The sequence below is a fragment of the Ictalurus furcatus genome, chromosome 20 (assembly GCF_023375685.1).
Source record: "Ictalurus furcatus strain D&B chromosome 20, Billie_1.0, whole genome shotgun sequence".
Taxonomy (NCBI): Eukaryota; Metazoa; Chordata; class Actinopteri; order Siluriformes; family Ictaluridae; genus Ictalurus; species Ictalurus furcatus.
Window position 1 is genome coordinate 8,378,897 of NC_071274.1, and position 25,630 is coordinate 8,404,526.

General features: G+C 37.7%; 1 protein-coding gene across 1 annotated transcript in view; it reads left to right on the forward strand.

Annotated features, from left to right (window-relative positions):
- The window catches only part of adcy8 (adenylate cyclase 8 (brain)), a 61,531-nt gene extending 36,423 nt beyond the window's left edge, over positions 1-25,108 (forward strand). Inside the window, exons 7-16 of the mRNA XM_053651266.1 lie at positions 2-102; positions 3,483-3,684; positions 5,080-5,172; positions 5,546-5,730; positions 6,059-6,140; positions 12,661-12,819; positions 18,600-18,746; positions 21,532-21,624; positions 24,299-24,413; positions 24,563-25,108. Coding sequence (XP_053507241.1) covers positions 2-102; positions 3,483-3,684; positions 5,080-5,172; positions 5,546-5,730; positions 6,059-6,140; positions 12,661-12,819; positions 18,600-18,746; positions 21,532-21,624; positions 24,299-24,413; positions 24,563-25,050 — 1,665 coding nt within the window. The 3' untranslated portion in view covers positions 25,051-25,108. The remainder of the gene's footprint in view (position 1; positions 103-3,482; positions 3,685-5,079; positions 5,173-5,545; positions 5,731-6,058; positions 6,141-12,660; positions 12,820-18,599; positions 18,747-21,531; positions 21,625-24,298; positions 24,414-24,562) is intronic.
- The last annotated feature ends 522 nt before the right edge of the window (positions 25,109-25,630 follow it).

Genomic DNA, 25,630 nt, shown 5'->3' on the forward strand with positions numbered 1-25,630 from the left:
GTACTCCCAAATGAGGGATGAGGTGTTTAAATCTAACCTGGTATGTGCCTTTATTGTGCTCCTCTTCATCACAGCAATCCAGAGCCTGCTGCCATCTGCAAGGTAAAACACAAATACACAAATGCTGACTTCCCTGGAAGAATAATTAAGTACTGTTGAAATACAGTAGCACCTTATGTCACTTTCACCCATTTTATGCTAATTTGTACTTAGAATACTGTATATTACAGCCACATAATGTTGTAATATTAATAAGTAGATTATTCATTACTGTGTTTAGCACATTGAAATCATGTTTTAATAATTGCTTCAAATCTTATAGATGTGGTCTTCCGTGGATACGTTTACATGCACATCAATATTCTAATATTAATGGGAATTTGGCGATATTCAAATAAGTATTGAGTCATGTAAACACCGCAATCCGATGGATTCAAATTAAGACAATATTCTGGTTACCCAAATTCTAATCCCCACCCCTGGAATATGCCTGTTTTAATTGGAAATGTGTTGCATGTAAACACATTATTCAGAAAATCCACTGAAAATAGATATATGCGCATGGTCAGACCACAAGAAATTGTGAGTGCTAACAGATGCTTAGCTGTAGGCTAGGTATAGGAATGGCATCTCAGGCATACTTACAACAACCATGTATACAGGAATATTCCAATGCCTGTATGCAATAAACATTCGGAATATGGCTGCATACCGAACATAGACCTTAAACAGAATTTGATGTGCATGTAAACGTCAGTGACTCCATTAGTTAAACCATTAGTATATGAAGTTAAATAATTCCAGTGTATAACTGCTTCATTCATGTCATGTAATCAGGGTTGGAGACGGATGTAAGTGCAATTAAAGCTTTTGTTTATTAGAGACAGGCAAACAAATCCAAACGATATTCAAAAACAAGGTCAAAAAACAGGCGTGGGTCAGGTGATCTACAAACAGGCATAAACGAGGCAAGGCAAAACACAAAACAAGAAACTAGGGACAAGATCAAGAACTGGAAACAAGAACACAGAACAAAGGATTGATAACACACTGGTGGCAATACTTCACCCAGAACAAACACACATAGGGGTTTAAATATAAAACGCAATCAAAGGGCATAACACAGAACAAGGAAATAACCAATAAGATAACAGGGGAGGAGACAGGACAGAAACTAAAACAAAACATGTGTCAAAAGTTAAACACAGTCAGAGTCAACCCGGAAGAGCACACTATCATGCTTCGGGCAGTTCCGTGACAATTTACAAATATATTTATATACTTTTTAAAAAAGTTCAAAATAAAAAATTAAATAAAAACTTTCATGTGCTTGTGCAGTACAGGTTCAACTTTACAATAGAGTAAATTATATATAATAATGTATGAAACAATATAATTGTACACAATACAATTATCCCTCTCTCTCTCTCTCTCTCTCTCTCTTTCTCTCTCGCTGTCTGTCTTTATCTTTTGCATATATTTTAAATGTCCAATACAACTTCAATACAACTTTAGCATATTATTCACTCACCATCCACTTTAATAGGAAAACCTGCAGATTCACGCAATTATCCAATCAGCCAATCATGTGGTGATCCTAATAAATTTTACTGAATAATTATTATGTTCAAAATAAAATACACATTAATTAATAAGAGTATCATGTTCAAAAGTCTAAATATTAACTTGGTAATGTTTTGTTAATTATTTATTTATTATGAATTTATTAAAGCACAGGTTTCCAACCCTGGTCCAGGAGATCCACTTGTCCTGCTCTAACACACCTTAAAACACTAATATGTGCAGGACAGGGGGTACTCAATGACCAGCGTTTTGAACTTGCTTGTTAAAGGATAGGCTATATTACAAATCAAATACAAAATTAGCATTTTGACAGTACTTTAAAATGTTTAAGTACTCCAAATTCAACGTTTAGAATTGTATTAACTGTAATGCTTATGAACGCCTATTTGTGTACTCATTAGTATTACATATGGGATTATAATAATCAAATCATAAAACTAATAAAATTAGTATAATCTATTGCGGCATCCTTTTTTATCTTTATTGTTTTTGGAGTTTTTGTTTAACTATAGCCATCACTGGACTTGTAGACATAAGTCCAGCGTTTAGAAGTAAGCCTTAACATCATTTTCATTTTTAATAATGTATTCTTACTATTACTGCTAATATTAGGCTAATACAAGATTCCAAACACATGAAAGCATATTTTGTTATATCCTTGCTTCAACACAAGATATATAGTGAAAAAAACGTGTCTCAAATATACTGCTGTATCAGATCTGTTGAAAGGCTACAGTCTTGTCCAGTCAGAACAGTGATGTTACACTCAGATAGTTCCATTTAAGGTTCTTTATTGTGCAAAGAGGTATAGGGGTGTGTGTGCGTGTGTGCGTGTGTGTGTGCGTGTGTGCGTGCGTGCGTGCGTGCGTGCGTGTGTGTGTGTTTTAAACCGCGTTTCCACCTGAATTACCTGGAACAATTAATCCCAGGAATTTTTTTCAATGGACCATTTGGTTCCTCCAGACCTTGTTGTGTGCATTTCCATCGCGGTCTAAAGTACCATTAAGATTAGGAAAATTAGTCCGGAGACGTATGACTGCGCACGACAAGCCCTTGGTGAGGATATGAATCCTCAGTACACTAAAATCAAACTGATTGTAATGACATAACAATGTAAAATGTTTGCTCAGCTCATAAAAACATGTAGTAGGCGCTGATTGGAAGACAAACCTTTGGGTAACAGTGATAAAAGCACTTGCTGTAATTAAACTGCTGGTCTAGTGGTTAGGATTTGGTGCTCTTACTGCTGTAGTCTGGGTTCGAACCCTGCTCATGGAATGAGCTTTTTTTATCTTTGGATAAAGGTTTGTGTTTTTAAAAACAGTCTATTTTCTGAAATCTGATAATGACACTGCAACAACAGCAAGCATGAAGGAGATCCAAGCCGTGCTGCTGTTGATTGTGATGTATTGCTTTTGTTGATTGTTTAAACAAAAAAAATTTTTAAATGTCCGCGGGAGCAGAGCATAGAGAGTTCTCCCGTTTCCGCTCATGAACATATATTTTTCTCTTTTGTTGTCATCTATGGCACATGCGAGCTCCAATAACGCACGTGCGAAATAACTCTTTGTGTGCTTAACCCCGAAACAGTTTTTTAGTGCATCCCGGTTTCACAGAAAGTTTTGGGACGTACTAGAGTGAGGAGTGTTTGGAAGAGTCCGTGTAGAAAGAAACGGGGCCTTTTTTAACATATAGTTTACAGAATACTTCAGCAAGGTTTTTAACAAAGGAATAATTAATCATCTGCAGACACATAGTTTGTTTCAGGAAAGTAATTAGAGGTATGGTGTTGTCATGAAAACAAGTTTACTTAATCAATTTTTCACACTTTTTCTCTAAAAGAACTGTTGAGATGAAGTTTTGAAACATAACTCTGGGTGTGTTGGTGATGTCTGTAGGATGCTGACCATGGCGATCCAGTTTTCTGTACTCATCTTGCTGCACTGCTGTCTGGTTGTCGTGACGACGGCAGAAGATTACAAGTGTCTGCCGTTAGTGTTGCGTAAGGCCTGCTGCTGGGTGAATGAGACGTACACAGCACGAAACGTTATCATCCTCCTGTCCATCCTCATCAACTTCCTGGCAGCCATTATCAACATTGTGAGTGTCTCACACACACACACACACTCTAAAGAATCATTAAGACCTGCTATACACTAGACATGGAGTCTATGACAATAATGAATTAAAGTTTGTGGTATGTACAGGTTTCTGCACTCTGACGCTGTAGATACACAGCATGTTCTACTTCATGTTAAGTGATGGTAGCAATGTGATGTAAAAATCACTAGCCACTGAATGACTGTAAATATGAAATAAGTATTGATTTTAGTGTCATCAGTGTCACCTGCCATCTGGGGAGCTGTTAAAAAAATACTTTAATCTCTATTCATATCCACTTAAAAAGACAACATTGCATTACATTACCTATACATATATTTTTTAGAATACTGGTTGTGTGTTTAATCTAAATCAGAGGTTCTCAACCTTTTGTAACTAAAGCCCCCTCAAGCCTCCCCTATCATGTGGCACCCCCCCATTTTGGAGGAGACCAGGTATAATATATATATATATATATATAACCTAATCTATAATGTTTTTGATAGATAGGTAGATAGATAGTTTTTTTTTTTTTTTTTTTTTTTTTTTTTTTGCTTTTGTGTTTTGTACTTAGCTTAATTTTCATAACTTTTCTGATTTTTTAAAATAACTTGTATGCCTTTTATAAAAACATATAACGGACAGGTACGGAACATGAATTATCCTAAGTGTTTCTGAACATTATAACTATTTTGAACAAGAGAACTAGGCTGTAATAACGTGGATTATTTTACATGTAAAACATGTTGCATTCCGTTCGTCTTGCGTTCTAAAATCATTCAAGACCTCGCACTTGCAGGACAGTACTGGCCACATTTGAAAGTCGCTAAGGTTTGTCCAAAAAGTCGCTACACTTGTTGCTAGGTGCTTTTCTTGCAAAAAAAAGTCGCTAAAGGGGTCTGAAAAGTCGCTAAGTTGGCAACACTACTCTGCACTGACAGCTACATAAAAGGCAGGCTACGCTCCGCCTCTCCCCAGCAAAAAGAAAATGCAGAGGGAGAGGGAGTGCGGGGTTTTTCATTTATGCATATTATGTTTGAAAAGCAATAAAATACACAGCGTACCCAAATGATGCCCTGTCTGTGTTTTTTTCTCTTAAAAGACTTTGAGCCCCTCTTCTGATCTCGCCGCGCCCCCCGTGTTGAGAACCACTGATCTAAATGAATGCTTCCATCTTGTATAGATGCTGTCTGACTTGTTTCTTGGTGTTTTGTAGTCAATCCGTACAGGAATTTGCAGAGTTGTTTTTTTTTTTTTGTGATTGTTGCGGCCAAAAAGGCTTGATTTTGTTTTTTAAAATCGCGAAATCCTGGAGGGACTGTGTAGTGAATGATCAGAAAGGGCATTTTATATGAAGGTCTTTGTAAAACATATATCATTTCTTTTTCTCTCTAGTTATGGTGTAATGTTGATAAATCAATTTGGGATGTATTCAGGAACGGCACATTCGATGCTTCAGCTTCGATTCCCGGCTGTCTTTACCCAGAGGTTTGTTCTTCCTTTGGCTTTATTCAGTGCAGGAACGACAGAAATGTCAGCTCAGAAACACAATGGTGTAGCTATTTAAAAAGATCAGTATGGATAATTAAGTATTATGTAGCATCCTTTAGGTAATTGGATAGCAGACAGTGCAACCAGATTAATGACTACAGAGTAGTCTGAGTCATAAGAAACTGAGTGATATTAAAATGATTCCTGAGAAATCGTAAACCGTTAACAGTAAATTTAATCAAGCTGGTGTTCATTATGAGGTGCTTTTTTAAATATTTGTGTCTATAGACAAGTGTTTATTGTTAATGGTATTCTGACTTTGCAGCCATGGTTGTTGGCATATTAACCTATTAGAGTTTATTTTGTCCAGTATTTTGTGTTTACGGGCGTGTTGGCCATGGTGACATGTGCAGTGTTCCTGCGCTTAAACTCCATCCTGAAACTGGCCATCCTGCTCCTAATGATCGCCATCTACTCACTACTGACCGAAGCTTTCTATCACTCACTGTTCACCCGGTATGACACCATCACCAACGATGGCTTCACCAACCAGAGGTCAGTACACACACACACACACACACACACACACACACACAACTACACACACCTACACACACACAGTAAACAATAATAAGATTATAATATTGTTAAATTAGTATGTGTATCTCACCAAAAATTGAAATGCACACATACACACCTTTAAACAGATACAAATACATGTAGTAACTTTTTTAAAACTATGACTCATGCAGAGATCAGCACATACACCTAAACATAGAACCCCCCCGCACACACACACACATTTCCAGTGTTAGAATCTTTGCCCTTTAGAATCTAATAAATCCCACTTATGACGTTCTTTATCCTGTTACCCCGACAACAGCGAATGTTTCCTGGGAACCAAGAGAACATCTTTACTGCTGATGGCAATGTTCCTTTTAGCTGTATTTTATCACGGACAACAGGTGAGAAAACACACACACACACACACACACACAGACTACTACAGTCTTTCCATTGACTTGTGTATTACTGTAGAGCACCACTGTCTATGATTTTAACCTTTAACCCTAATTTCAGTGCCTAAAAAGAAACATGTAAAAAAAAAATAAAAAAAAAAACAAACACTTTTCCTAATGTGAGCCAGCCAAATGTGCCTAAAATGCCAATATTGTCATATATTCCTATCATCATGAGGCCATTTGGACACCACAAAGAGCTAAATTCATGCCACAAACACACACACACGCATACACTTAGACACACACACATATACACATGCACTCAGATTTTCTTGTTCTTTGGTGTGTGTGTGTGTCTTGTCGAGAAACGGGGAAAAAAGGAAGCTTCTTATGTTCACACTGGTGAATTACTGTAAGTGATACCAGTGATCAATATGAGACCTGCGGTGTTATGAAACAGCAATAAACTAGTAACAGGGAGGGGACAGGTTTGAAGAGAGAGAGAGGATAAAAGAGATGGGGGGAAGCCAAAGAAAGACTGAGGAAAGAAATTGACTGTTTAAGAGTGAAGAGAGGTATAGTTCTCATTGCTGTTACTTTTTCTAGAAATAGTACACTGCTTAAGGTTTAAGAACAAATATCAGTTTCACTCCTGACTCTGCTAATTGCCTTTCCCTTTTCTCAGTGCTGCTTTATATTGTCACGGTGTTTCTGTGAATCTATGGAAGTGGCCATGCATTATCATTTTTTTGTCTTTCTTGTTTTCTTGTGATCTCGACTTAATGTTCTTGTGATCTCGACATAACAATATGTTGTTTATATTGTTCTGGAGGCAGCAAAAGCTTAGCGCAATTCCACAGCATCTTTTGATCAGGGACTCACACCAGCTAAAAAAGCTCTGTGTCTGTCACTGATTGACAACTTCCACATTAGTGTTCAACACTTGAGAAGAGGACACCCTTCTCTCTCTTAATGCGGAGATAAAGTCCATCTCTACAACAGCTAATTATTCAATTTATGATGGCAATGGCGAAGATACCACCAGTCCCATTCACAAGGCACAAGATTTTCTTGTGAAAACAATTTGTTATGTTGAGATCACAAGAAAAGTCGTGAGTCGAGGTCTTCCATACAATGTTCATGTTGTGGGGGGTTTGCATGTACTGTAACTGCACATTTGCACATGTGTGTCTTCTGTTAATTCTACCTGCAGGTCTAAGGTATTCAGACTGAACTTCAGTTGAGTAAACAGAAGCATGGAATATTTGTTGGTTTATTTTTTGTCAACCTTTAACAAAGATAGAGCTTTCTAAAACACCAGAGTAGACATTTTATGGCAAGCCACTTTATATTTTCAGGTGACACAAAATGGGATAAGAAACATTTGCTTTGTGTTGATCACTTACATACTAAACTAGGACATCACCTTTGAGTTTCTCCTTCTGTATTGCTGTATATTGATGATAGTCAGTCTACTGAATCTTTTAGATCCGAAATGAGCAGTTAGTGCAAGTGCAATAGTCATGTATTTGTAATACATGTAAAATATATGTTTTATTTTTACACAAAATACTGTATATGTGCATCATCATTAAAAGCATATAGTAGAGAATATTTCAAATTAACTATAATAGAAATAGAGTAGTTCCATTATAGCATGGTTAAGTGCACTTTGACGCCATAAAAGACAGACTTATAACGTATATTAAGAGCAAAAATAGCTAATAAATAAATAAATAAATAAAATAGCACACTTTAAATATCAGAATCATTTGTGTGGCTGCAAGTACACTGAAGTGTGCTGTAGCATAATCAAGTCCAGTGTGCTTTAACAAACCTTTTTTTTAGCAAATCTTATGTTTTACAGAAAAATGATGTAGAAAAAAATTGCAATTAGAAATGTAACTTACATACAAGATGTGTTCTTTTATGTTTGAACCTCTCGTTGCTGTTCATCCTTTAACTTTCAGGATAAATATACTACTAATCATTGTGGTTTAGAAAGATGAACCCCAAAAGATTTTTAACTGCATGCTCTTATAGTATTGCTGTATTTTACATCATTGTTATTCTTGTCTTTTGTTTCCTTTTATGAAGGTTTAAATGAATAACTAATGGAGTAAGCATTTAATTGTTGTGGAGGAATTCATGACCTTGGTTTGAACCCAGAACAGGAAAGGTTGCAGATTCTGACTGAGACTCAAAGTGACAGATTCTGTTACATTCTCCAAACAACTGAATAATTAACGAATGTTTCAAAATTAAAGACTTGCAGAATTCAACACTGCACTACTGCTGCCCATGATATAAGCTAAGCTAATAATAATAATAATAATAACAACAACAACAACAACAACAACATCAGCATATACACAGTGAGAACACTTAAGATCTACCAAATGTAAATATATAAGGCTTTCACTGTTGCTGATCTGGAGTGTATTTTGGTATTGTAAAGGTTTCGTACAGTGTTTAGACATGGTGTGTTATTTTGGATTTAGTGCAGTGTCTGGGATTGATACAGTGTTTGGACATGGTGTGTTATTTTGGATTTAGTGCAGTGTTTGGGATTGATACATTGTTTAGACATGGTGTCTTATTTTGGATTTAGTGCAGTGTTTGGGATTGATGCAGTGTTTGGACATGGTGTGTTACTTTGGATTTAGTGCAGTGTTTGGGATAGATACAGTGTTTGGACATGGTGTGTTATTTTGGATTTAGTGCAGTGTTTAGGATTGGTGCAGTTCTACTGGTAGGAGAAAAGACAACAGCTCAGTTTGGTTTTAATCCATTTTGACAACTCTACCATTAAACTATCAGTTATGAGTAGATTTACATTTCCAACAGTTCTCTTTTGTGTTGATTAGTAGAACAGGGCAAAGATCTCTGCTTAGATATGGTCTGGTATTATGGAGCTTGGTGTAGTGTTTTGCTAGAGTATCTTAAGTTTGATTCCATAGTTTGGGTGCTGTGTGTTTGGGTATAGTGTTAGAGGTTGGCTTCAGGAAGATGTTTTAGGGGTCATATCATAGTATGTTTAATATATATTTAAGATATGATGTACAGTATATGCCAAATAGATATAAATTGTCCATCAAAACTGTACATTTAATATAAATATGTTAAAAATAACATGTCCTTAAAATTAAGGATGTTTCATTTACTCTGTCTCTCAACACATGCATTCAGACTGCTTTTAATCAAAGATCTGTCTCAACTAAATAAGTATTCATGCTGATATCATTTTTAGAAAGATTTTTCTAAGAAAAAAAAAAACTAAAACTAAAAAAGCCCCATAAATTTCCAGAGTATGCATGCAAGCTGAAATCATACTACAGGCCTCCCATCCATGATGTAGTGTAAGTGAATTTCTAAATATAAAAACTTCTTATCACTGCACTTATCGTTGCAAAAAGAAGCTGATGTTGATTTGAATGACTTTTATCTGTCAGTCATATTCTGCTGCTTAAAATTGCATCATCTGGATACATTAAAGTGATTATTCCAAGTGATTATTGTTTTATGTGCACAATAAATGTGAACTAGCGAGGGAATAGAGTCAGCAATTGTTTTATTTAACACATCTGTTCAGTAGGTTAGTCCATGTTACTGTTTTATAAGCAGCATTAATTTATTCCAGATTATCCTCTTTGTTGATGATGTTTGGTATGTTGTTTGCAGTGTGCAGAAAATGAGAGCAAGTAAATATTAGGTCCTCCTATAAAAAGTGTATTTGCACCATGAATTTACTAATGGAGTAGTTTGTTGGTTTCTTTACAACAGGAAATTACTAACTAGCAAGTCCAGGCATTAATTGGAATGTGAATGTTTTATCAATGCTATCTGGCTTCTTTCTCTTGTTAGCTCTCTCTCTCTCTCTCTCTCTCTCTCTCTCTCTCTCTCTCTCTCTGTTTTTACAATGAGACAAAATATACTCGGGCCCTGAAAAATATACCTGGGACGCTGCTCCAAAAGTATCATCTACACTACATGGCCAAATGTATGTAGACACCTGAGTACTGAACATCCCATGGGCATTAACGCTGAGTTGTTCCAACTTTGCTGCTATAACAGTGTGACAGGCTTTAAAGCTGGGCAAAGAGAAGGAAGGTAGAGGCAGGCTTGAAACAACTTAGCTCCGACATCCCCCCCATCTGTGTCAGCCATCTGTGTCGTTTTTAGATTTACCTCCAGTCCATGGGTTGAGGAGGTTAAAGTGGTAAACCTGTCGCAGTCCGCCTCTATCCGTTCGCCTTACTTCATAGTTGACATCCCAGACTCGCCGTGTGACCTCAAAGGGCCCTTGCCACTTGGCGAGTAATTTAGAGCTCGCCATGGGTAGCAAAATAAACACTTTGTCTCCCAGTGTACTCTTGTAACCGAGAACCCTTGTTATACAGCCGAGATTGACGTTCTTGCACCTGTAGTAAATTCTCTTGTGTTAAGGCCTGTTCACACCGGGACGTTTTTTCAGTGCGTTAAACAGTCCGTTTAAAACTGATAAGAATTTCATGACTCATTTAATAAGATTATGTTGTGGCTATGACGAAACTGAATGCGGCATATATTCTAAGTGATCCATTTAATTCTTTCAGTGTTGCTTTCTACACTAAATAGCATTGTTTTTTTCTTTGTCTCTTCCCTGCAGATGTTTCACATCTCTGGTCAATGATAATCTGCTGATTGATTGTCCGTTGTAATTATTTTGCACCTGGCACATATTCTTGACCTCTTATTCAAATAGCTAAGTGCCCCATTATTGCGTCATTGTATCATCATATTGACCACAAAAAGACTATTCCTAGACAATACACAATCAATTTGCAGGAACATTAACATTTTTGGGCACAACAATAGTTGCTTTATACCCACCCCCTCCAAAAAAAAAATTTGATAAAAAAAAAATAATAATAATAATAATTTGGGTCTTCCCATGAGGCCCATACTTATGTGAAGTCAGTGATAAGCGGTTGTCAGAAACAGAAAGTTGAGCAGCGCCACCTTGTGTATTGGGGTATTTCTGCTTTTCAATAAGCGCCATCTACAATCAAGGAGTGAATTTGCATTTTCTTTCAGCACATCGGTCGTGTTTAACGCATGGATGTGTACACAAAATCACGAGTCGAAAAACAGACCATTCAACACACTGAAAAGAACATCCCAGTGTGAACAGGCCTTTATGTGGCTTAAGGTGTGGAGTTTTGCTCTCAGGTCAAGAACGTACTGAATTTAATTTTTACTGTTCGAAAGGTCCCTCCTTCCAATTTTCCCGAATGACATTGAGCATGTCACGCGGCTTGTGTCCGTACAATAATTTGAACTGGGAAAATCCCATGAGGCTTGTGGCACCTCTCATACTGCAAATAACAAGGGCTCTAACCACTTATCCTTCTTTCGCGCATCATTGTGAACAAACTTGCAAATTATGTTTTTGATTAAACCGTTCTACCAGCCCATCCGTCTGCGGATGATAAACGCTGGTGTGAATCAATATAGTCCCCAGCAATTCGTAAAGCTTGCATAGTGTTTGTGACATAAATGGTGTGCCCTGATCAGTCAGGATCTCTTTCATGGCCTCACCTTCAGCAAACATGCAATTCCCTATGCCTCTCCTTGAACCAAGCATTGGTGAATTGAGCTCTGGATACAGCCTGAATCCACCAACGCATGGTTTGTACCCCCCCTGCACACTCACCAGAATGCGGTATGTCCCAGCTCAATCAGGGGCGGCCTGTGGCGTGTCAGGGGGCCGAACCATTGCTCCCACCTCTATTACGTGGCACTGGTCCTGGAAATGCCCAGAGCGCATGGAGGTTGAGTACTGATGTCTGGTCAGGTGTTCAGTGGGGTTGAGGTCAGGGCTCTGTGCAGGCTACTCAAGTTCTTCTACTCCAACCTTTGCAAACCATGTATTCATAGTTCACACATTGTGCACAGGACATTGTCATGCTGGAGCACGTTTGAGCCCCTTAGTTCCAGTGAAGGGAAATCTTAATGCTGCAGCATAATTTACACATTCAAAACAATTGTGTCAAACTTTGTTGGAAGCACACAATTCTGAGAAACACTGGAAGAGAACTGTGGTATAAATGATCTATTATTCACTTCATAGAGGGTAATATCCTTTATTTTTAGGAAGCGGACAAAAAAAAAGTCATGCAAGCTTGAAAGCCCAAAATACTGATGCCCATTTCTGATTTTCAGGATATATCTTTAATATGTGGTCATTTTATGCAGAACCTGGCAACACTTCTTGCAGAAATTAAAAAAGAGCAGGTTGCACTGTATGCTTTCAGTTTTGATTTACTTACTTCACAAATAGATTAGATTAATTGTCAATATGGAAGTATCAGTGTTACATTTTAACTCATATTTAGAACCTCCAGCTGTATCTGGATCTTAATGTCTTCAAAGATATCTTATGTGTATTGCTCACACATCAGACACAATGAGCTTTGATATTCACCTTTGTTTCTCTTGCTCTTCCACCTTTCTTTCTGCCTTTCTTTCTTTCTCTTTATAGCTGGAATACACCGCGAGGTTGGACTTCCTGTGGCGAGTACAGGCAAAGGAGGAGATCAATGAAATGCGGGAGCTGCGTGAGCATAATGAGAATATGCTGCGCAACATTCTGCCCAGTCATGTTGCCCGCCACTTTCTGGAGAAGGACAGAGACAATGAGGTCCTGACACACACCTACACACTGCACACTGTCAAAGGGCTGTCAAAATTCTTTAAAACGGCATTCTTGCAGTTCTTCTTTCCAAAGTTTCTGAGGTCTGAGTTCGTCATGGCTCTTGAGAACAAATAACAGACACAAAAGCTTCATTTAAATATTGATTCCATCCCCTACATTATGTGATATTAATTACGCAGTTACTCTTAGTAAATCTTTGTCAATCATCCATCATGTCCATCTGTCATGGAAATCATAATGTTATAGTTATCATAATTTTATAATAAAAAATGTTCCACGATTATTTTTATGCATTTATTATCAGTAATATTTCTGGCACATATATAGCCTGATTTTTTAAAATATTTATGCAAAGCAAATATAAATATAAATACACAGCCCTCTGGGGCTCCTGTGCTCAGGGCAAGGGAGGTGACTGTATCTTGCCCATGCCTGACTGACTAGGGACAGTTGGTTTAAAAGTCCAGGATTCAATTACAGGTGGATTCATTAGGGCCCTGATTCTGCAGTTTGGTGACCAACTTGCAGGAGACTATGGTGTTAAAGGCAGAGCTGTAATCTGTGTAGCACATTCTAGCATAAGCGTTTTGATATTCTACGTGAGGGGACACAGATGTCATCACTTGTGTTACAGGTTAATGAATTCCTGCACATAAACCCGTACAGCATGCAACCTAATAAAAAAGTCTCGACACATACCTTCAGAAAGCGCATGATGCTATATCCAGTGTGGATTGTATCCCTAGCATGAGGCACAATTAGTTCTGGCTCATAATGAGATAATGCCCATAACTAGAGATGTAATTAGGCCAGAATTCTGACAGACAGCCCTCACAGCAATGAGAGACATAGCACCAAGTGCAGTAGATCACTAGGATTGTTTTGTTTTGTTTTGTTTTTGATTTTTTATTGATTTTCTCCCTAGAAAATCAATAAAACACCCTCCAGTTGCTCTCCACTATCACACAACAGCTACCAAGCAGGGAGGGCAAAGCCTGTGAGGCATGTGAAGCCAGCTGACAACATGTTTCTAAGTTGCTGCTCATGCAACGTCATGGGGTGGTGTAACGGAAAGTGGAATAGTGGAAAGCACTATCTTCCCTCTATTGCATGCATGAGCTCACAGACCCCCATGATCGGCTGGTGCCACTGTGATGTCACACATATGGCCACACATCACACATTTTCAGACTTTCTACATCTGACTGGCTATTATTTAGATCTCCATGAGTGAAAACTGGGATGGCAGTTTACAAAACAGGGGGATGTGTGGAAAAACTTGTGAACTTGTGGCTAGGACAGCAACATTTTCAGGAAAAGGTCACACATACTAGTACAAACAACGTAACTGGGTTATATATGAACCACCAAGGGTGAACAAAATGCACAATGCTCTAGCAATCAGTCGGTGTTCCCAGATGAACACTGTCACTGTGTGGCTTGGAGAGTAACGGAATATATGTGACAGTGTTACGTAATCAGGATACAAAAAAATGTTAACTGTAATCTGTTACAGTTGCATCAAAAAACAAAGTAATGAGATTACAGCTACATTTTGCAAAAAAAATAAAAATGGCAATACTATCAGGATTACAATTTTTTTCATTTAAAACCAAAGAAATGAATCCTTTGATGTAACACAATATAGACAGCTGCTTGATTATAGTTCTGGTTCTCTCTTACCAGTCATGGCTCACATGAACAACCTCCTGGTGCATACACAAATCAATTTTAAAAAGTTAATTTGCTAGAAATTAACAGAAATTGTTCACTGAAATGCTTTTGTAATGTAATGTTACCTGCATCAGAGACAGTGATCTGTATTTATTTATTTATTTATTTTATTAAAACAAGTCCAAACCTTGAACATGTTTTTAAGCTCTAAAATAAGCAGTACATAATCCAAAAATGATCAGATTACATTACTTTCATATTGTGATACTTGGATTATATTACTGATTAATTTTTTATGAAGTACTTTGTAACTGTAACTGAATGCATTTTTAAAGTAACCCTCCCAATCCTGGAGGCTGGCAGTGAGTTTGCAGTAACCATGTAGGTTTTGTGAATCCCTGTGTGGCCTGAGTCTGGTGAGTAATGTGTGCACATCATGAGCTTGTTTTGGAATTGTGGTGGCTCATAGCTTCAATGTCCAGTGACTGATCCATGCCTGAACTATTTCTTGGTCTATGTCTCACATGTTGGCCTTGACAAAGCATGACTCAGGAAGTATAGGTCTACCTTTGTATTCTTGGAGGCTTAGAACTTAGTTGAGTTCTTTGGCCAGGTTCTGACTCATGAGTCTGGCTGAGTCATGCATTGGTTTGTGGTTCGTCCGTCCATGATTTGTTTGTCGATTCAGTCTGGCAGTGACGCTACGAGTCCTTTAATTGAGTAATAGGCAAATTTACAAACAAGAGACACCAGAAAGCAGTGACCTGGGTGTGAACTCTTGAGGAGGTTATTCAAAGAGTTTTGCATATCATCATACATTTTTTTGGAGGTTATTACCTTATTTCATATCAACAGAATAACACACCAGACATGATTTTATTTCTTTTTGGGTAGATTGTATTCATTTATTTCATTATTTTGTTTAGGGCTACAACAAGTAATTGATAAAATTGTTAAAGTTTGATCATAAAAATAGTGGAAGTGTGATGTCCCTGGCTGAAGCATGCTTATTAATTGTTGTTGAATTTATGTGGTTGGTGATGTTTATCAATCTTTCTTCTCCTAACCACTTTGCCACTTTGCCTATAATGTTATTAGTTTGCATGACAACTTGATGGGGTGAATATTACCAAACACGGTCTCAAATGAATAAGTAGCCTATGTGGCAAACATTTTCTCACTTTAAAGCAAAACTTAAAAAGTTTTAAAAGTAAAACTAATGTCATGAAGCAGAACTCATTTTCACTGTGTTTATGATTGGTTAGAATTGTGTTTATGACTGGTTAGAGTTTGAAATCAGGGCTTGAAATAAGGCGTTGATAATTTGTTCAGGATGGAAATTCGTCTGACCTAAATTAATAAATGAAGCTTTGATCAATCTATTTGAGTATTAAAATAAATAAAAACCAAGCCACATTAATACCCACAGGTGATTAGATGTTCTCTGTGGGATTCTGTGTGGGATTCTATGGGATTTTGCAGAGCACACTTCCATCACTGTTTATATTCACCTATATGATACCATTAATTTTGATATAAACAAAGGATAGCAAAAGACAGATGTATTGCACCATCCTTTCTTAAACAAAGGATAGCAAAAGACAGATGTATTGCACCATCCTTTCTTAAACAAAGGATAGCAAAAGACAGATGTATTGCACCATCCTTTCTTCTGTTGAAACTCTGGAAAACCTGAAAGCCTTCATTTCATTGGCTCAATGTTGCAACTCCTAAATACATTAGGGCATGTTTCATAAATGAAATGAGATTTAGAAAAGGATCAACTGGGGCATGCCATGTAAATAAAGGATTAGCAGGCATGACACTGTTTCCACGCAGTTTAAGCTGATTCATCAATTGCGCAAAAATCACTATTTCATTTGATGTTGTACGATAGCTTAATAAATCATAAGATGCATAGTCGTTCATAGGCCATTCCATGTTCTCAAATCTGCTATCATTTCTACGTACCTTTGATGAATAACTGCCATTATCTCCATCACCATCTTCATCTCTGCCTCCACTAATCTCTCACTAAATCTCCAATGTCAGTATCTCTATTGTCTCATGTGGCTCTTTTTTATTGCATGATTTCTTGGTTCTTGACTGTAACAGTGTCTTTGTTCTGGTGTGTTGTTGGGGTGTGTGTGTGTGTGTGTGTGTGTCTGTGTGTGTGACTATAGGTGTGTGCCTTAAGTCATTTGTCTTTCTTACTGGGAGGATTGACTCTCAGTGAATAGTGCCAACATGGCACTGGGGTCTTATTAAAAATACATCTCTTAGACCTTTGTGTGTGTGTGTGTGTGTGTGTGTGTGTGTGTGTGTGTGTGTGTGTGTGTGTGTGTGTTAGGTTTCATTAATTATCTCATCCATTGATAATCAGGTGACTTGTTATAGTATGCTTCAGTAGGGACAATGAATATATTTTTAGCGTGTGTGTGCATGTGTGTGTGTGTGTGTGTGTGTGTGTTTTAATGGAGTAACTTACGTCACTCTACCGTTGTCAGCTGAATGATTCAGTGCTATTGTCATATTGGCAAAGAAATGTGATCTGAACCCCACATGCACACACACTCACACTCAAACAGACCTAGAGCATTAAAGTGCGAAGGTCAGTCATGATGCTGCAGTTTATCAAACACTGCTTAGTATGTGCATTTCTGAATGTGAGTGTTTCATGCTGCGGTGTTGGAATTTGTGGTAGAGCATTAGTTCCCTCTGGTGGCCATTTTGACCAGTACAGTGTATAAACAACAAAAAAAGTTGGGTGCATCACAAAACCTCAATCTTATGTCCTTCAGCCCATGATTATATATGCCTACAGGATAAATTCTCTGTCAATCCTAAAAAATAATAATAATAATAATAATAATAATAATAATAATAATTAAATGATAAAATTATTATTTTTAAAATAATACAAAATTAATTATTAAATAAACAATATTTACAAATAAAATCCTTAAATACATGTCAACTAAAATATGCCTTGCTCTAATAGCCATATGAGAAGTCAGGTGATGGGTAAAATCTTGTTTAGGCTGAAATGTCTATGAAATGTCTAATGACTGTTCTGACTAGACACAACTGTTATATAGTTAATACAGCTAGGCAATGTTATTAATAATTGAATTCACTTAAAGTGCTTTAACGATATGGTTCAGTGAGGAAGGTCATCATTTGGTAAATATGTTGGTGCTCGATTCCTGTAATGCACACTTGCAATAACATTTTGTTTAAGGTTAGTTGTCTAGTCAATGACTGCGGTTGCCCAATTCAGATCAAGACAACAATCTGATTCCCCAAATTCCTGATACCCACCGCTGGAATATGCCTGTTTTAATCTGAAATTTGTAGTGTGTAACGCCTTTTTCAGAAAATCCACTGAAAGGAGATATATGCGCATGCTCAGTCCACAAGAAATTGTGGGTGATAACAGATGCTTAGCTGTAGACTAGGTATTTAGGAATGCCATATCAGGTATATTTACAAAAACGATGTATTCCAATGCCTGTACGCATATAAAAATTTTATTCGGAATATGACTGCAACCCGAATATAGACCTTAAACAGAATTTGATGTGCATGTAAACATAGTCAGTGTACTGTATATGCTCATCTGTTAATGCAGGTAATGCAGCTGTGCAACATGTATAGATTACTTCAGTTATGTGTGCTTTATTAGACGAGCGTTAAACCCCATTTTGTGCACAGGGGCATTGTCATGCTGGAACAGGTTTGGGCCCCTTAGTTCCAATGAACAGAATTTGTAATGCTAAAGCATGCAAAGACATTCTGAACAATTGTGCATTTCCAACCTCATTGTAGCAGTTTTGGGAAGAACCACATATAGGTGTGATGGTCAGGGGTACACATACTTTTGGCCAAATAGTGTAATTGATAAAAATAAAAAATTTACCCCAAACAATAAAAGTATCAGAAAACACATATGCATATTACATGGTTCAAACCAGTACACACTTCATCATTTTACTATTACAAATATTCTATGCCATCCACCCTGTCTGCTTTTTTGTTCTTAGACTGACCCCTCTCTTCTCTTGTCCTTTTTTTACTTTATTTCTCTACAGGAGTTGTATTCCCATTCCTATGATGCTGTCGGGGTGATGTTTGCCTCTATTCCTGGCTTTGCTGATTTCTATTCTCAGACTGAAATGAACAATCAAGGAGTTGAATGCTTACGGCTGTTAAATGAGATCATTGCTGACTTTGATGAGGTCAGGACTGACACAGACACTGACACTGACATGTATACATGCACAAGTGAAAATATTTTGCGAATAGTGTGTCAAATTGAAATAACAAACAATTATTGTTTTTATGAATGTATTCTAGTGCACTGGATTTGAAATGACAGTGACTGTTAGGTTAAAACCTGTTATAAATTCTGTTAGGTTATTTCAATATTTATGTGGATGTAACTTTTAGGTACTACATGAACTTTTAGTTCTATTTCAGGCAACCAAAAGTAGGTAAATTAAGAATTAATAGCTCTAAATGTCTACTCTTGGGTGGTGCCCTGGGTTTTGCTTGTGAAGACTGCATTTGTTATTAAAAAGGATAAACCAGCATGAAGACCAGAGAGTTGTCTATGGAAGAAAAACAAGCCATTTTGAAGCTGAGAAAAGAGTGAAAATCAATCTGTGCCATAGCACATATGCCCTTAACATACGGAATAGACAATACACCAATTTGGAATTTCCTGAAAAAGAAAGAAACCACTGGTGTACTAACAACCAGACATCGAACAGGTTGGCCAAGGAAAACAACAGCAGTCGATGACAGAAACATAGAGCTATGGGAAAAAAAAAAAGAAAGAAAAAAAAAAAAAAACAACAGTCAGTGACATCACCAACACCCTCCACAGGGCAAGGGTGAAGGTATCATAACAGTAAGAATTGGAAGGCCATATTGAAAAGTTCTGGAACCAAGGTGAACCTCTTCCAAAGTGATGGAAAGTCCAAAGTATGGATAAAGAAAGGATCTACTCATGATCCAAAATATACAAGGTCGGTGGAGGTTGTGTCATGACTTGGGCTTGCATGGCTGCTTCTGGAACAGGCTCGCATCAATCTTTATTGATGATGTAACTCATGATGTAGTAGCAGAATGAATTCAATTCCAGTGGTGGCTTAGTGGTTAAGACTTTGGGTTACTGATTGGAAGGTTGGGGTTCAAGCCCCAGCCAAGCTGCCACTGTTGGGCCCTTGAGCAAGGCCCTTAACTCTCTCTGATCCAGGGGCACCATATCATGTCTGACCTTGTGCTCTGAGCCCAGCTTCCTGACAGGATGGGGTATGTGAAGAAAACAATTTCACTGTGCTCTACTGTATATGTGACCAATAAAGACTCATGATCAGAATTAATTCAGAAGTCTACAGAAACATTTTGTCTGCCAATTTACAGAGAAATTCATCCAGTCTAATTGGGAGGAACTTTATCATGCAGCAATGACCAAAAACACACCAAATAGCAAATATTAAGTGGTATTTACTTTCAATTATTTTAAGACTATCTGTTACAAGAGAACCAAGTGGGACTGTTTCAGGAGCGCTTCTGGACCATCTCTACAACCATAGTGGCTCTGCTGGAGTGACTGATTATAGAAAACATTTCAGCCAAAAGTCTTCCTATGCCCGTTGCAAGACCAGTATTGTTGTATTTGAGACACCCTTGTTATAGAAACATCATTTTAAAGACCACCTTATCAGTGACATAATTACCTAATTGTATTTGGCTAACTGTCTAATACATCTTCATGTACTCATTACTGATTACACTCAGAGTTAACCTGAAACCAAACATCACTGAGTGTATTTAAAACCCAAAACATTTATTCCATAGTGAAATATTGTTCTTAAAACAGTGTCAGACTGTGTAAAACTGTCAGACAATGGCAATGGCACTGCTCCATGATCAAGCCGATATTGTGCAAGAAAAAGCTAAATTTATTGCTGAGACGCATGTATGGTTTTTGGCCAAATCTGCCCTGCATACAGTTGTATGAGTGGCACTTAATTCTGGCTTATATCACATGCTATAACAATGATTTCCAAGTAGGAAGCATCTGTGTTTCCTTGATCTAGAAGCCTCCTGTCTCCTTGTACCTTTTGTACATTTCCTCAAATACATTTTAAGAACAGTATCAATTTCAAACGCTCCATCCAGTGATTCCCATGCAAGGATGAGCTTATCTGACATTTTAGGATCTTGGAGATAAAGGAGATGTTTAATATTGATCAATATTAAAATAATTAATAAATTATGATGGGTCAAGATCAATTTTCTGTGTTAATGGTTTGATAACTGATAGTTTAAAATATCTGATGCATGCTAAGGGAGATCTGATTGCTTATGATAGTATTTCTAGGAAAATGCATAGGTTCCATAGATTGTATAGAGGAAGAGATCAGTGAAATTAATTATGCTGCTGGATTGGAGTAAATAATAGCTTGGACACAAGCTTTGCTAGCACTGACACTTGTTTTATCTTCGTGTTGAGAGACTTCAAATGCGATTACCACATTTAGAGTGAATGTTTTGTGATCTTTAGTTGAATTTGTTCACAATGGTAAATGGTGAACACAAGGCTAAAAACTGCAGAATGACTACGTACATACCCAATGAATGACACACTATACTTTCTAAAGATTGTTACATTCTAAATCCAAAATTGTTGTAGTCTCTGTCCATGGATTAGGGTGTGTATAGGCAATCTATCTGCAGCTTTATTTCTAGAACAGCCAAAACCCAAGATTGTGGGAGTAAAGAGACAGGAGTTTATTTGCTACTTGTGGTGACTTCAGGTTTGTGCTTAGAGACCTTAAACCTATTGTGGTTAAGCATAGAGAAATATAGGAACCTTACAGTAAATTCATACACCCAAAGGCTGTATAATGTTCAAGGTCTAATTGTTATGTTTTACCCTTTGAAACACTCTTTATTTCATACTTTTCACACTCTGTCCTGACCTTTCTTTTGCCCTCTCCCCACTTTCTACAGCTGTTGGGAGAGGAACGTTTTCAAGACATTGAGAAGATTAAAACTATTGGCAGTACATACATGGCTGTGTCTGGCTTGTCACCTGAAAAACAGGTAAAGCACACTGATGCTTTATAACTGATATAACTGATACAAACTGATGCTTTATATTTACATTTTACATTTATTCATTTAGCAGACACTTTTATCCAAAGCGACTTACAAATGAGGAAGTACAAGCAAATATATACAGTATCCCACAAAAGTGAGTACACCCCTCACATTTTTGTTAATATTTGATTATATCTTTTCATGTGACAACAATGAAGAAACGACACTTTGCTACAATGTAAAGTAGTGAGTGTACAGCTTGTGTAACAGAGTAAATTTGCTGTCCCCTCAAAATAACTCAACACACAGCCATTAATGTCTAAACCGCTGGCAACAAAAGTGAGTACACCCCTAAGTGAAAATGTTCAAATTGGGCCCAAAGTGTCAATATTTTGTGTGGCCACCATTATTTTCCAGCACTACCTTAACCCTCTTGGACATGGAGTTCACCAGAGCTTCACAGGTTGCCACTGGAGTCCTCTTCCACTCCTCCATGATGACATGTTAGAGACCTTATGCTCCTCCAACTTCCGTTTGAGGATGCTCCACAGATGCTCAATAGGGTTTAGGTCTGGAGACATGCTTGGCCAGTCGATCACCTTCACCCTCAGCTTCTTTAGCAAGGCATTGGTCATCTTGGAGATGTGTTTGGGGTCATTATCATGCTGGAATACTGCATACTGATCATGCTCTGCTTCAGTATGTCACAGTACATGTTGGCATTCATGGTTCCCTCAATGAACTGTAGCTCCCCAGTGCTGGCAGCACTCATGCAGCCCCAGACCATGACACTCCCACCACCATGCTTGACCGTAGGCAAGACACACTTGTCTTTGTACTCCTCACCTGGTTGCCGCCACACACGCTTGACACCATCTGAACCAAATAAGTTTATCTTGGTCTCATCGGACCACAGGACATGGTTCCAGTAATCCATGTCCTTAGTCTGCTTGTCTTCAGCAAACTGTTTGTGGGCTTTCTTGTGCATCATCTTTAAAAGAGGCTTCCTTCTGGGACGACAGCCATGCAGACCAATTTGATGCAGTGTGCAGCGTATGGTCTGAGCACTGACAGGCTGACCCCCCACCCCTTCAACCTCTGCAGCAATGCTGGCAGCACTCTTACGTCTATTTCCCAAAGACAACCTCTTGATATGATGCTGTGCATGTGCACTCAACTTCTTTGGTGGACCATGGCGAGGCCTGTTCTGAGTGGAACCTGTCCTGTTAAACCGCTGTATGGTCTTGGCCACCGTGCTGCAGCTCAGTGTCAGGGTCTTGGCAATCTTCTTATAGCCTAGGCCATCTTTATGTAGAACAACAGTTCTTTTTTTCAGATCCTCAGAGAGTTCTTTGCCATGAGGTGCCATGTTGAACTTCCAGTGACCAGTATGAGGGAGTGTGAGAGCGATGACACCAAATTTAACACACCTGCTCCCCATTCACACCTGAGACCTTGTTACACTAACAAGTCACATGACACCGCGGAGGGAAAATGGCTAATTGGGCCCAATTTGGACATTTTCACTTAGGGGTGTATTCACTTTTGTTGCCAGCGGTTTTATACATTAATGGCTGTGTGCTGAGTTATTTTGAGGGGACAGCAAATTTACACTGTTACACAAGATGTACACTCACTACTTTACATTGTAGCAAAGTGTCATTTCTTCAGTGTTGTCACATGAAAAGATATAATCAAATATTAACAAAAATGTGAGGGGTGTACTCACTTTTGTGAGATACTGTATATATTTGTATATATGTAATTGTATATATAAATGTATATATATTATAACTGTGTATTTTGGTTAATAACAATAATAATAACAATAATAATAATAATAATAATAATAATAATAATAATAATAATAAAAACACATCAAGATGTTAATAACTGAGCTTGAATAAATATAGGAAATACAAGAAATCAAATCAGGATATAACAAAAAATAAATTCTCCATCAACTGAATAAACATGCCCACTATGTAGTGTATTTTTTTTTTTACAGTGTATGGAGAGTTGATGCATTTTAATCAAAGACATTGCTTATTTTCCATGCAATGAAAAACATAAAATGCAAAATAGAAAGATGTGCTGTATCAAGTGCTGTTTTATAAGCTGCCGATTAATATGGTGGAGGCCATACTGTTAAAATTAAACTAAACTTTGCAGTGATTAGGACTATTCATTAACAATATACTAGACTGCAATTAGATTCCTTTATTTCGATGTTTGCCTATATAATAGCCTATACCATCATGTTAGTCTTTTTTGCTTTGATTTTTAAATTGTCATTAGACAGCCAAGAAAAAAAACAGTATTTCATTCTTCAGTACTACATTTTCTCTCCCTGAGGTTTTTTATTCTTGGCTTAAAGGCTAATGTTTGTGTTTAAAGGAAGTGGTCTAGACACTATTGAAAAATCTCGTCTCAATCGCTTCTACTCAAGAAAAATCTGGCAACCTCAAAAGAGATCATTTGCAAAATGTGAATGGAGAGCTCAGTAAATCAATTTAAGCAGCTGCAGAGAAGAAATCTGAATACATGCAAAATTTCCCCACATAAATATTGATGTCCGTTTTGGACTAAAATTACCAACTCTGAATACTGCCCTTGATATATTAAATAAGCATGTGCATGTTTGTCTTTTTCTGCATGTCTGTGTGTGTTTCTGTAGCAATGTGAAGACAAATGGGGTCACCTGTGTGCTCTGGCCGACTTTGCCATTGCTCTAAATGAGAGCATACAAGAGATCAACAAACACTCTTTTAACAATTTCCAACTCCGTATTGGTAAGAGACCATTTCTTCAAACAAATATACTGAAATTCTGGGAGAACTTCAGAAAATTCCACTCTTGTCTCTTCTCTTCCACTTCTGGTTTCTCCACTTCTTTCACATGTTCTTTCTTTTCCTCTTTTTTTCTTCTCTATCTGTCTCAGGAATGGCCCATGGCTCTGTGGTAGCAGGTGTGATTGGTGCTAAAAAGCCTCAGTATGATATCTGGGGGAAAACAGTGAACCTGGCTAGCCGTATGGACAGCACAGGTGTGAGTGGAAAAATCCAGGTCCCTGAGGAGACGTACAGCATCCTGACAGAGCGCGGCTTTGCTTTTGAATACCGTGGTGAGATCTATGTGAAGGGCATCAGCGAGCAGGAGGGCAAAATCCGAACGCACTTCCTTCTAGGCCGTGTGCAACCCAACCCACTCATCCTGCAGCCACGCAAGCTTACAGGCCAATACTCGCTCGCCGCTGTGGTGCTTGGCCTTGTCCAGTCACTCAACCGCCAAAAGCAGAAGCAGATCCTCAACGAGAACAACAACTCAGGCATCATGAAGGGCCACTATAACCGCAGGACCCTGTTGGCACCCACAGGGCCTGATGCCAGCCATGCTGAGATGGCCACAGACAAGAATGAACTGGCGTAAAGACTACCACTTTATTTATTTTTTAATGAGTAAAAACTATGGAAAAAAAATACTGATCCAACATAGAGATGGCCTGAGGATAAAATCTGAGCAAAGCACCACAACGCCTGACTAAAAGACTGAGCTGCCCCAAAGACTGATAAACTGCCTGCGTGTCTGTATTGCCGTTTCTTTTTTTTTTAGTATTTCTTTTGTATTTCAAACACAAATAAAGGGGTTTAATTTTTTATAAATACTTGAGAGACCAGATTTTTTTTAACACTGGATTATTGCCCATCACTGATGCTCCTTGGATGTACTACATATTGAGAGTTTTGGAAAAGTTATAAGTTCAGCAAATTATGGACTTGTTTCCCATAGTCTGGGATGATATGTAGAGTTTCATAAAATCTGAGAAGGGGGAAAAAATCTTAGTTAAAAGCTGGGAGTAAAAAAAAATAAAAATTCAGACCAACTCAGAGCAACTAGGAGTAAATCTTAAGCATTTACAATTGTGACAGTTGCATCATCTTAAACCACACCCTATTTTTGTAGTATGAGCCCAGGTGCACAAATAATGTACATAAAGCACAATCACACT